A 13,259-nucleotide genomic window follows, 5' to 3' on the forward strand; every position below is an offset into this window, starting at 1 on the left:
TGCCAGACTGGGGTCGAATTTTTGAACCGATTAACCGATTTGTGCTATTCAGACACTATCCTACACTATATTAGCTCCAAGCCAGGCTATTGACTTAGATTTAAGCAATTTCTGGTTGTGCAGTTAAGAGTATTATCAGCATTCATCTCTAAAACCAAATAATCCAGTACCCAAAGTTAAATCATATTTTATACAAAAAGGTCAATTCGATTCCATATAAATTCAGCTTGCCTTCGACCTCTTCCAAGAACACAAAAACAAATCAGACAGTAAATACCTCCAAGTTGATAGAACCGACAACAATAAATGATAAATAATTCAATAATAACTCAATAAATAGAAAAAGTCAATTTTTATTATTTATTTTTCTTACCTTTGGATATGTTAATGGATCCACAAATTGACCATCGATGCCTAATAGTATGACTGATACCAAACATGTTATCACACCGAATAACATTATTGTATTGCACACTGGATGTGATTGCTGAATCACTCTGTATCGGGATAGATAAATTGGAATCGATTAGTTTCTATGTTAGATGTTATCGTAGAGATTTTTTGCTGCTCCGTCTGTCCTTCCACGTACACATGAATTTGCTATTTTCTTGTTCAACGTGAATAAGATGGATAGACGTACACAAACAAAAATGGACAGATGACGACACTTTTGACTGGCGAAATTGCTTTAGACGATTACGGATTGATATCATTATGTGATATGCATCTATGGATATTCAGATTATCGTTACCAATTTTCCACATCATCGAACGCAAAAAAATTGAATTTTTAAATTGAAAATGTTTTATTTTATGCTGACGAATCGAAATGTCAAATTGTCTTAAATAACTTCCTATTTCTTACTCTTTTAAACCGCACACGTACACTTTTCTTTTCATTCAGTTCTGCTCGTTTCCCTCAAATAAAAAAAAATCATTTTGTGTGTGTTTTGTGGCTTTTTTTTTGTTTTTTCAGAATTTTTTAAAAAATCTTTTGAGCTTTTTTTGGTCTGTTTTCTTTCGGAATTTGTGAATTTTTGTGGCTAGTTTATAGTGCATGCGTGTATAATTTTGGTATGGATTAGAAGAACTTATGAGAATTTTTTGGATGGTGAAAGAGAATGAACAGATTTGAGATGTTATATAATGAGATAAATGTGGCTTTTTTATCGAGTTTGTGGGATTTTTTGGCATAGTTCGTAGAGCATTGGATGTGATTCTTAGTTTATAGACTGATTTTAAGATTATTGACAGATATTTGGCTGGAGAATGAATTTATCTTTAGCATTAGATTGAGATTTATGCTTTCATGTGATTTGTGATAAAGTTTAAACGATAAGCTTGAAAAAATGACTCGAAAAATAGGAGCATAGCCAAAAATGACCGGCCAAAGACGACGATCGTTAATGTGTGACCATCGAGACGAATCTGAACAAATCAAAGTAACTAGCTTCTTTCAAAGTTTTTGGGCACTCTCAAAAAGGCCGCTATAGCATCTCTAGATTGACAATTTAAAAATGTCAAAATTCAGCTATTCTGTTCGGGTTAAATGACTTTAAATAGCAATTTATTGAATTTTAGACGTCGAATCTGTAGTTGACTGTGGATGCCTATATTAAGACTATACCCGGAAAGTACACGATATGAAAATGGCTGACAATTCGCAACCAGACCAACGTGACTCTGGCTCCGCGCCATATTCAATGAAATCTGACCATTTGTACGCCGTGTATCTTCCGGTTGCATCAAAATGCAAAAAATTTACAGACAGTTTTTTTTTTCGTGGACATCACTGATAAAATCTAAGATTCCAACAGATCAGTACCTGACAAAATCACCATCAAACCTTAGCCTCTTTCCAACTAATCTCAGATACATACCAAAGCTTGATAATCTTTTAATTTCCCAATTTCCAAATCCTCATTAAGCTCCTAAATAATCATTCAAATAAAAATTATAATAAAAGCAAATTGAAATCGGAAATAAAAAATCGTTAGAATCTCATAGAATTTAATTCCATCCGTAAATGTATTATCATTATTACAATGTGTAAGGAAAAGCTTAATAGTAATTTTTATCTAGCCTCAAAAAGCATCTTTCTTTTGTAATCTTAAAGATTATTTTTTTACATTCATTAGTGCAGTGGTGGGTAACCTGTGTGATGTGCTACATCCAAAATTTTCCGAAATTGCCATGAATCGTGGGCTTGTTGCGTTTTTTGGCAAGGTATCCCACTAAGGTCTGCCACAAAAAATAAAAGGTTGTCCACCCCTGGATTAGACATGAAAAATAGAAATGATTTTTTTTATACTCAATAAAGTGTTTATTTTTATTGGAAATTATAAATTTTTTTAGCCTATCTCGCTCGCTGAATTGCTTCCTTTTGTGTAACTTTTTCGTCATAATTTTTCAACCAATTTTAATTTCAGCTTCCTTTTTCATCGCTCATTTTCTTTCATTTCCTTTTATTCTTCATCTTTTTATTTTTTTGCTTTTTGAAAATAAGATTCGTAAAAGTTAAATTGGGTAATAATTACACAAGCAAATATAGCAAGTTAAGTAGCTTTGTGTTACTATGTTGCGGCTATGTAGGCGCAGTGGAAATTTTTAGAATGAATTTTTATATTTTTAGATTGATTTAAATTGAATTCTGTTGAAAATGATTTAGAAAACTCGAAAAGGCATTAATATGGGGAAGTCTGAATTTTTAATGATTCAACAGATTTGTAAATTGGCATTTAGAGTCAAAATTATAGATTATTGGCATTATATGACATGAATATGAAAATTGTAAGAGGGCAAATTCGACTTGAATTCGCTCTGATTCGACTAGAGCTTGATATCGACTCAAATTTTAAATTAAGTCGAAACGAAGTCGACTTTAAGCTCTGTATTCGATAAAAACAGATTTAAATTGGCATGAACGATTATCCATTGGATCTTGTGAAGTATAACATTTCATACAGATTTCAATCGGATTTTTACGACCTGTTACAAAACTCAATTTGATTTCGATCTCTTTAAATTGGCACTTTGTCATATAGTCGAGTAGCCCCCGAGAGTTTGATGGTAGGAGCATGTGACTGGAAATTAAAGGACGTGGGTTCAAATCCTCAGTCCAGAATCTTGTATCAAAAGTTGATCAAAAACAGTCAATTCCTGAACCTTTGAATTGACCGTGATCGCAATTATCAATCTGAATTTGGAGATTCCTGTTAAGAACGTACCCATTGAAACGTAACCACAAAGTAACCAAACTGAGATAGTGTACTTTTAAACCAAGATTCATCCGCTTATTAGTCGCTTAAAAGTAGAACAAACTACCATCAGACAGACAGCCAGACAACCATCAACCATCCTATCATGAATCTCATCAATCTCTTTAAAACAACAGCTACAAAAAATAAGAATCAAGAAGCAAAAAATTTATTTCAATTTGTTTGCTACTTTCTCATCAACGACAAACAAAAGGACACGATGTTCAGCAAGCAGAGCAAAAAAAAAACTTTTCTTGTTGAACAAACAAGAAAGAAAATCGAAGTTTAAAGAACATTCTCGCGATATTTAAATACATTCAGCTCTAAAGTAGTCGCTTATCGCTAACTTTTTTTTCTATTGTTCCAAGAAGAAAATATTATTATAATAATTTTCATTCACCGAGACATCATACAGCCAAAGAAAGAAAAAATTCCTTCAACGGATGATAAGGAAGACACACATAATGTTAGGGGCGACAAGCTTAAACGAGGGAAAGAAAAAGACACACGCAAAAGGATGTCAGAAAGAAGATGACGACAAAGTTTCTGTCTTTTAAAAAAGTTTACTATCTTGCCTCACTTCCTTTATGAATGTGTGCCTAAATGAACGTACAAGGAATGCTTCTGCAGCTATACAAAGATGAGCGCAACGATGAAAAAAAAATGAAAATTTTTTCACGTAAAATTCTTTAATAAAACTTTTTCGAGTACTTTTTTTAAGGAATTTCTCTGCTCTTCCTCGTTTACGTCTTACGACATCCACAAAAAAAAAATCACATGATAAAAAATGGAAGCAAAAGACGAAAGCATTCCTTCAAACGATAATAAAAAAAGAGAGATGTATTAAAGTTTACAGACTGAAGACTGAAAAGAATGTTGTCTAGGCAATTTGAAAGGCGCGTGTTTTCTTGGAAAATTGATGACTTTTTAGGAGCTTGCCTTGCTGCTTTTTTGTTTTTTTGGATGTTGACTGTTGATTTTGCGCATATATTTTCAACTAATTGGATTGAATGTAGATTTATTTTAAAGTTTAGTCAATTTTGTTCCAAAAATATTGAAAATCTTAATTTTTATGACGATGTGGTAATGGACAGCAAGCTGGCGATATAAGCAAGGCGTATGGAAAGTCCAACAGTTGAAAGTCCTAACAGGCAAAGAGACCGTCTAGTGGTCTTTCTGTACCATGAAAGTAAGCTCTTTGCCTGTTAGGTAAGCAATGTTGATTTGCGATTGTCAAATGCGTAGTCATTGATTTTCCACGTTTTTGACTTTTGTGAAGTTAAAGCCCGAACGAGACAATAGGGCAATCATTTTTTGCCAAACAGTGAGTCAAAACAGCAGGTCAGTGTCATCAGGGCCACTTTGCGTCTTAGCATTAGAACAATTTCGAAGTCGTGCTCTAAAGAACACATTGTGCAGTTTGGAATGACTTATTATCAACACTGGTACATAAGTTCATATCGTACTGGTTCTATTTTCCCCATGACTTGGATTTTCAGTACCGGTGAAGTATGCAGAACGATGCTTAGCACAATATAGTCAGTAAACTTGCCGATCTTGAAATAGCTTCTGCTGATGGACCATAATAACAAGACCAGCTTAGCTGAGCCGATTTTTAAGCCGAATAATAAAATTTGCTAAGTAAGTCGATTTGTTAGCTGCCGTCGACTAAAAATTCAGCTATTCTGATAACGATACTAGTCACTAGAGGCCAACAACTTCGTCATGATGATAATAAGACGTGAATGAGCCTTGAAGTTTTCAAGATAACTCATTTATATCGCAAAAATTGAAATTTCCGTATCGTATTGCTCAAAACCCAGTGCCAAGGGTGTGGAACTACTCAAATGAAGCAAAAGAGGTTGATCAACTCCAGGATCTTGCTCAACACTGGTACTGAAAATTCTCATTTTAATTTTCTCTCAATTTTTAATTACAATCTCGTGCTGAGTTGCATTTTTTTATTTCTCCGAAAAAAAAATCTTATTTGTTCTTTTACTTGAATTTAAATTGAAAAATTTCTCTAAGCTTAACAATGCACAAAAAAAAAAATTCGAGACTTGATTCGAAAAGGAGTTGATAGGTCACGTTCGTAAAATATTTGATAAAGGTTTGCTGCTTACGCGTATTCAACACTTTTTCTTTTTCATCTTGTCTAGAAACCCAAATAATGCTAAGCAAAGTGTAAAATTATTTACATAGCAACATGAGTCAACGTTAAGGAAGAAAAAAGCTTTTTTCCATATTCAAACACATACCAAATCGTGTGTAGTAATAAATTATATGTTATCCTTACATAATCATCAGCATATGGAAATTAATTAACTCATAAAATGTGTAGATGCATGTACAAGCACACGTCATCATTAAGGTAGAGATGTGCTAAAGAAGATGTTGCCTTGTTTATCATTTAACGTAAATCAAATTTCAATTTATCGCATTTGTCAACATGAAGGGATTATTGGATTATGGGGTTAGTGGAATGATCAAGTGTCATGAAGGTCAAAAATGGATGAAAATTAATGCAAGGTTGTGAGATTGCTCAATGTTATTGATACTTTATTGAGGTTTAATTATTTATCTTGAGTAGATTGAGGTGAATTTTGATATATTATGAGCTGTTTTTGTATTATGTACAATGTTGTAGGCAAGAATTCATGGGAATTGGAAAGTCGTAATTTATTTATAGTGAGGTTATGGATGGGCGAGTTGCCATGCAGTTAAGGAATGATTTGATTTCGTAAGTGATGGCTTTCAAGTTACATCAAAGCTGTTGAGTTTTGATTCAATTGTATTGATCTATGCGAAAGATAATGAGCTTAAACCAGGGTTTGATCAAGAACTGCTGAGTTGCAGACCTGTATTTCCTGAGTTTGAGAAGCACAAGACTGCAGTTTTATTTTGAAAGTTTGAAAAAATCAAAATGGCGGCACCACGTGTTTCTCACTTTGAAAAGTAATTTGACGATTATGACTAAATTAAAAAGAAATGTGACTCAAAAAAAAACTTAATTGTAGAAAAACATGGCACAGATAAGAAAAACAAATGTTTCAAGATTATTTATCAAAAATTCGAGGAAAAAAATCAAAATTTTGGAGAAAAAAATCCATCATTTTAGAATATTTGCACACAATTCGTGGATTCTCCTGTCTCTAACATTCAATATGCTTCCATTTCATCCCTACAACTTCCTTTTCCACAATTTCATTATCAATAAATTCAATCCAAACAATCCTAAAATTATTAATGCCTCAATTCAACATCACCAAAACTCTACATACACACACGTAACACTATTCTAAAAATAATTGATTAATTCTGACACAATAAACAATTTGTTATGCTTATCATGCATAACCACATACACCATATTTCAGATGACAAATGCATTTACCAACCATGTAATTAGAGACTATATGCTTATTCTAATCTTATCAAATGCGAAGATGATGTGGAAAATTTCACAGGTAATAAATTTTTGATGTATATAGTTGAAAATTCACATTATAATGTCATAAATAATTTTTTCAACCCAGATAAGGCATACGATGAAAAGTATCAAAAATTTACCTTCGATGGCGATTCCATAAATTGAACACAATTAAGGCTGTTCCAACAATTATACCTAATGTTGATACGATACTCATACAGATGAATAATGGTAATGATACAGTTCGAAGTACACGACGGACAATTGTACGATCTTGTGGAACCTAAATGGAGAGATAAAAGAGAGAATTTTTATTGCTTTTACTGCAGTCGACTAGTCTAAATCATTTAACTATTATCTGAATAAATTATTTACCTTTCCACCAATCCACTGCTCTTTATTGAACCATGTTAAATTATCGGCCAGGGTGTCGTAATATCCTAATTTATAATATGTGCCGTTAACCATTTGCTCAATCTGCGTTAATGCTATACGATCACCCTGTGAGCTGAACGCCACCCATCCCTATTGAAAATAAAAATAAATAAAATAACGATGAATAAATTTTATTTGAGAATGAGGAACAGAGAAACAAGAAAAAATAATGAAAATGTTGTAATCAAAGATGTTTGATAAGATTTATGAGGTTGGAAATTGGGGTTCCTATTGTGGGAGGATATGGAACAGGAATTTTGTATTTGGATAAAATGCTGTTAAAATTATGGAAATTACTTGGTTTGATTTTTTGGATATAAAATATTAATTATTTTGTTATGGATTGTTAGATTTTTGTTGTGATTTTATAAATTATTATAATTAATTTGGGATTTTTGACCTACTTTTAGGTGAGTTATTTGTTTTAATAATATTGAATACCATCGAAAATCATTAAGGTTGACCATGAATATTATTATTTAAATATTTGATCCCACATTTTTATAGTTATGCAAAATTTGGTAAAATGAATTTGCATTTCAAAATTGGTTCACCACGTGTTCTCACTTCGAAATGTTTTTCATCATTTTTAAGTCAATCACTTCATGAAATTAGACGAATCTACTCTAAATGGATAGAAAATCATGGCAACCGTTAGTGTCAAGTTTAAATTTTGTGTATTTTAAAATGGCGGAACCACGTGCTCTCACTTCGAAAAGTTTTTCATCGATTATAAATAAATCAACTTCATTAAACTGGAAAAATTTACTCTAAATCGATAGAAAAACATGGCAACTGTCAATTTCAAGCTAAATTACCATTCAAAATGCAGAAAAATAATCAATTTACCCAAAATTTGTAACATTTCTTTCAGCAAATCTTAATAATTCACAAAATTCCTCCAAAAATTCTTCTTCCCACCAACTTTTATTTCCCATTTTCGACACGATTTCTTTTATTATACTCAAAAAAAAACCTTTTTCTTTTCTTCAACATAAAAAGCAAAATGTGTTTGCTCTCGAATGATCAGTAAAAGATGTCTTTAGGCTAAAACATATTGAAGCGTGCATCTCAACAAAAAAATATAAAATGATGTCGATGGTAAGCCGTTACCAATGTCAATCCTATTGTGAATACAGTAATATGCTTGCTGCTTTTTTAAACAATACGAGCACATACGCATATATGAGAATTTTATTATTTATATGAATATATTATTGCTCGTTCCTTCTTTTTATTCTAATAATAAAAAAAAAATGCTTTTAGCAAGCAAACACGTTATTGATATGAGATATCCTTTGAGTCAATATTATTTTAGGATGCCATTTTCATGTCCTTCTTTATTCGTTTATATTGTTTCCGCTTTTTATATTTCATATTCTCGCGATATATTCTTAATACTTGAACAAATGGCGCACAATAACACGAGGATGAGTGTAGAGAGTGTGTTGATATGCTTTGGAATAAGCAGATTGTTTGAAAATGTGGACTAATTGTTGATTGAAATGAGTCATCTTTGTTGTTTAAGAGTCTGTTGATTCTTGATGTTAAATTTGTAGGAATTTTGCATAACCTTCAAATTTTAAAGAGGAATTTTATAGAATTTTATTAAAATTGTTAGAAACTTCAGTTAAAAGATGTGTTGTCTGATTTTTGCCACTTTTTTCTCGCTATAGAGTGTCTTTTTGCATAGTTTCGACTTTTAGTTTTCAATTAAATTCAAAAAAACTTTCTGAAGTGAGGAAACGTGGACCCGCCATTTTAAAATGTCTCTATTTGAATATTGACCGTTATTTTAACAGTTTTTTAAGTAGAATTTGTGGATTTCAATTTTTTCGACTCCACTGGAGTCCGATTTCATAGTCTATTTGGAGTTTAGAGAAGTCCGACTCCAGGAGACCTGTCAACTATGTCTTGAAGTCTTAATTAGCAATTTAAAATTTTACACAGCATTTCTTTACCCAACCCCCTCATTTTCACTGTTACCTCACATCCGCAAGTATGCAAAGTAAACATAAAACTCAAACACGCATGTGGATCCCTCAAACAAGTTCCACCATACCCCATATCCATTTGATTTGGCTAATGCACTTTACATTTCGCACATTTGATAAATTTAACGTCGCATTTAATAATCATTAGCCTTTTTTTCTCTTCTTCCACAGCTCACATTCCCATTTAACACCAATACGCCTCCGTCATGCACGTATTATACGATATATATGCAAAATTTATGTTTTAACATAAATGAAAATCTCATAAAAGCTTTCATTTTAAATCTTTTTAATTCATCATGAAAAATAAAAAAAATTAAAAAGAGGCTTTTTGTAGGCGGAAATATAATGTTGAAGGGGGGGAAATCACATTGCAATGTTTGAGCTGGAAGTTAACATTTATGTTTGTTTAATGCCATGAAATGAATGGAGAAATGAATATAAAGCAACAGCAAAATCAGCAAAATGTGGTTGTAAAAAATTGTACATGCATGATCTCATCCAATATTTCGTCGTTTCCTCTCTGGTTTGAGTAATTATCATGAATCCATCAGGACTTTTTTGTTTTGTTTTATTTTGTTACATTCTGAATACTAATGGATGGATTTAATTCATCAGATAATGGTACAGTCGAGTTTCATTTGATCTAGCTTATTTACATTTTATTTTGTTGCCATTTTAGTGAATGCTTTTCAAATGTTTTATTGAGCATAGGATGCAGATAATGTTATACAATTAGAATGCTAAATACTATTTTCGAGTTCGATTGCACTTTTCAGTTTAGTTAATTAAAATCTCTAAATGTCGCTGTTGTGATGATGGCTTGCAAATTTAACTTTTGGGAGGATGTTGTGCGAAATGCTTGGTGAAATGAGATGTAGATTTGGTCAATTTTAAAATTAAATTGAACATTGTTGTGTTGAGTTTTGTGAGTTGGTCCAATACAATGGAAAGAGCTGTGCAATTAGCAACAAAGGTTTAAGTGTGCTTTTTGCCATGCTCACAAAAAACCCCCAGTAGCTCAGCAAGTAGTAGCACTTGACATTTGACTAAAAGGACGTGGGTTCGAGTCCCACTCGAGCTTTGTTTTAGGGAAATGTAATTTTTCTTTCTCAAACTTAAGACAGTAAAAAGGTTCCAAACATGCTATTTATTCTCTTTTAGACATTTTTATGGAAAATACGAATTTTGAGAGCCAAGCAATGGAGTTTTAGAAGAGAATTTTAGGAATTGAATTAGAAATAAATATATCGACTCATGGAGGTTGTCAACAAGCTCTTTTCGGTGCTACAAATCCTAGCAAGGACAGATTTTGAGCCGATGAGCTCTATACGTAGATATTTCAATATACTAAATTTGACTTTCTTCCAGATTTAGTGAGCTTGCAAACTCTGACTTCAAACTCTATTCTGTGCTCACTCATACCAGAGCCCAACTCTTCCCCTTTCCTTAAAAAATCCTAAAACTCCCTTAATGTATGCAATCTTTACAACACCATTTGTAGAATGGCTGTTGATTGAGACAGTCAAGCATTTATCGGTATCAGTAATTGGCCAAGGGTTGTCAGCGATAGAGCCAGTTTTAGACGCCAACCGGAAGAGACCATGGATAACAGATGATCTGTATGAAGAACATCTGTTCGACCAGTGAAGTAAGTACATAAGCAACAAAGAAGGGAGGGTGGCTTCCTCGAAAAATTTCATTGTCTACGCCTTTAATTCCTTAAATGATTAGCAATCCATTGATTCCTTCCTAACACTTAAACTCAATTAAATTACCAAATTAAACTGTCCTCAATCCTCAACTTCCGTCCATAATTGTCCACCAAAAAGTCTCTCTCATTTATCACTCTTAACTTTAAATATCATAATGACCAAAAACTCAAAGACTAATCTAAAGTATCATCTCACAAAGCCTCTTAATTCATTCATAATAAACTTATTTTCTTTAGTCCTAAAAATAGACCATCATAGTGATAAATGATCCTAATGATCTCTGAAGCTTCAAATTTTCTGTTATTCTTTTCATGTTTATTTTTCCGGCCAGAAATCCAATTTAAACTTTTTAGCTTTTTCGATAAAACTTTTTTTTTAAGTTTATTTCAAAAGAAAAATTTACTTCCGTAATTTTCATGAGCCGGAAACTTTTTGAAAATCATTGAGAATAAGGAATTACTTATATGTCAGTCTTATTGTACAATATGAGAATGAATTTCCATCAAATTGGAGAAGAGAAGCTCATTAATCACGTGTTATGAGTTGTGATGTAAATGAACTTTGAGGTTTATGCTCCGTATTTCCAAGAATGTCTCGCATCTTTGATGTTTTAAGGGTGGAAAATGATTTATTTTTGAGAAGGCACAAAAATGGAAAAATGATTTATGCGGAAAATTATAAATGCATCATTATGAGCCTCCCAATGTTCTCATAAATAATCTCTCATCATAAATTTCTCTTCTTTTTTTTTTGATTCTGGTCCTCAAGTTGAATTTGTTTGATTTATTTGAGCTTAAAGATGAAGAAATACTTTATCAAAATTTTGCAAGCTGATGCCATGTATAGTGATTGTGATTGTATTCAAATTGGAATAAGTTCTTATGAAATGATACTTAATCAACATCTTATGTCCTGCGCTTGAGCTCACTATGTAGCCAATAACAGAAAGAAGCTGTTTGAAAGAGACAGGGCAGCACTTGGTATGTACAATTGACAATATGCAGTCAGCGATAAAGCCAGTTTCAAACGTCAATTGAGAGTCTATGGATCACAGTTGATCTGCAAACTAGGTAGTGCCAATTTTCACGATCTAAATCAATGGTGAGCCACTCGTCTGCCACTGGTGTGCCGTGACACAAAAAAGGTTGCCCACCACTGTTCTAAATTGTCTACAAGAACGAATATCTATGAACTAAATTAATATACTGAACGACATCTTCGAGTGTCCTCTTAACCATGCTATACTATGTATAGCTTTAATAAAATTGGATCAATTCACATGAACTAATTAGCAACTAATTAGTCATCCAATAATAGTAGTCATCAAAATTATTTCAAAAGCCAGAAAACTTGTTAACTCGAGATTCCATAAACTATTATACTGTATTGTACATAATCCCAATATAATGAATGATTTAAATAAAATCATAAATTATTACAAGGTTTGCCAGCAAACAAATTTGTCATTAAAATTTTCCCCATCTTATCGCAACCATCAGAATCATTTAAAAAGTATATTCCATAATTTTTTTCAAGTGGATGAACTCTCATGTTTGACAAAACTTTTTTCCACGTCCAATTAAAATTTTCCACGAAATGATTTTCAATTTTCTAAATAAAAAAAAAGTCTTCGTAATTTATTATGTCATATCAAAAAGGCAGGGAAAGTACCCGATCAGTGCATGGTGTTTGATAGAGTACTGGTATCCCGAACAGACAACAAGTATGTTCAGTTTATACAGATTATACAGACAAACTTGATCATTCTCAATTAAATTGATGAAGATCAATTTGAGAACACTCATTTAGTTGAGAATGCTCATTGTCTGTTAGGATATGATCCTCTCAGGACACCATAATGGATGATTTTCGACCAAATTTTTAAGATGAAAAATCCCGTTTGCCGCGTCGTGTCGCTCGGGGTACTCAAATTTAATGTTAAACCCACAAGTGACTCAAATAAAGAAGGCTCGGAGCCTTTAAGACTCTACGAAAGCTCTTAACAACAGCAACCAAATAAGTAAGCCATATGAAAGCCACACGATGACTATTTAAGGTATCATGTTGTCTCGGTCTTCATCTTGAGAATTCGTCTCTGGTATTGGATTCAGCCTCGGCATTGGGAACACTTATTTCCATATAGTGTTGATAAAAGAGCCCTAGTCCAACATGAGCGCAGCATTAAGATCTCCGTGTCTGCTCCCTTGTTCATTTTGTATCACTCGGTAGCATACAGTCCACTTGAAAAACTGTTTATAAATTCACATAAAAATCCACAATATTAAAAAAAATTTAATTAAATGCAAATTATTCCGCACATTTCATATAAGCAGCTCATGGATATATCCAGATATTTACAATTTGCATTAACCTTTTTTTTCTCTTACTGTAAAAATTTATTCATTTCGCCTTTTATCCTGCAGACGAT

At 32.5% G+C, this 13,259-nt stretch overlaps 1 protein-coding gene across 4 annotated transcripts in view; it reads right to left on the reverse strand.

Annotated features, from left to right (window-relative positions):
* Positions 1 to 13,259, reverse strand: part of GABA-B-R1 (gamma-aminobutyric acid type B receptor subunit 1) — a 264,953-nt gene that overhangs the window by 41,060 nt on the left and 210,634 nt on the right. For all 4 annotated transcript variants that reach the window (XR_011544131.1, XR_011544132.1, XM_070636303.1 and 1 more), the window contains exons 8-10: positions 7,063 to 7,212; positions 6,828 to 6,970; positions 374 to 497 (exon numbers count right to left, since the gene is read on the reverse strand). Coding sequence is in view for 2 of the 4 variants with exons in the window: in XM_070636303.1 (XP_070492404.1) it covers positions 374 to 497; positions 6,828 to 6,970; positions 7,063 to 7,212 (417 nt within the window). In the remaining 2 variants the exon portion in view is untranslated. The remainder of the gene's footprint in view (positions 1 to 373; positions 498 to 6,827; positions 6,971 to 7,062; positions 7,213 to 13,259) is intronic.

The sequence above is a fragment of the Chironomus tepperi genome, unplaced genomic scaffold (assembly GCF_022539635.2).
Source record: "Chironomus tepperi strain 1889 unplaced genomic scaffold, CSIRO-AGI_Ctep_v1 contig_123, whole genome shotgun sequence".
NCBI lineage: Eukaryota > Metazoa > Arthropoda > Insecta > Diptera > Chironomidae > Chironomus > Chironomus tepperi.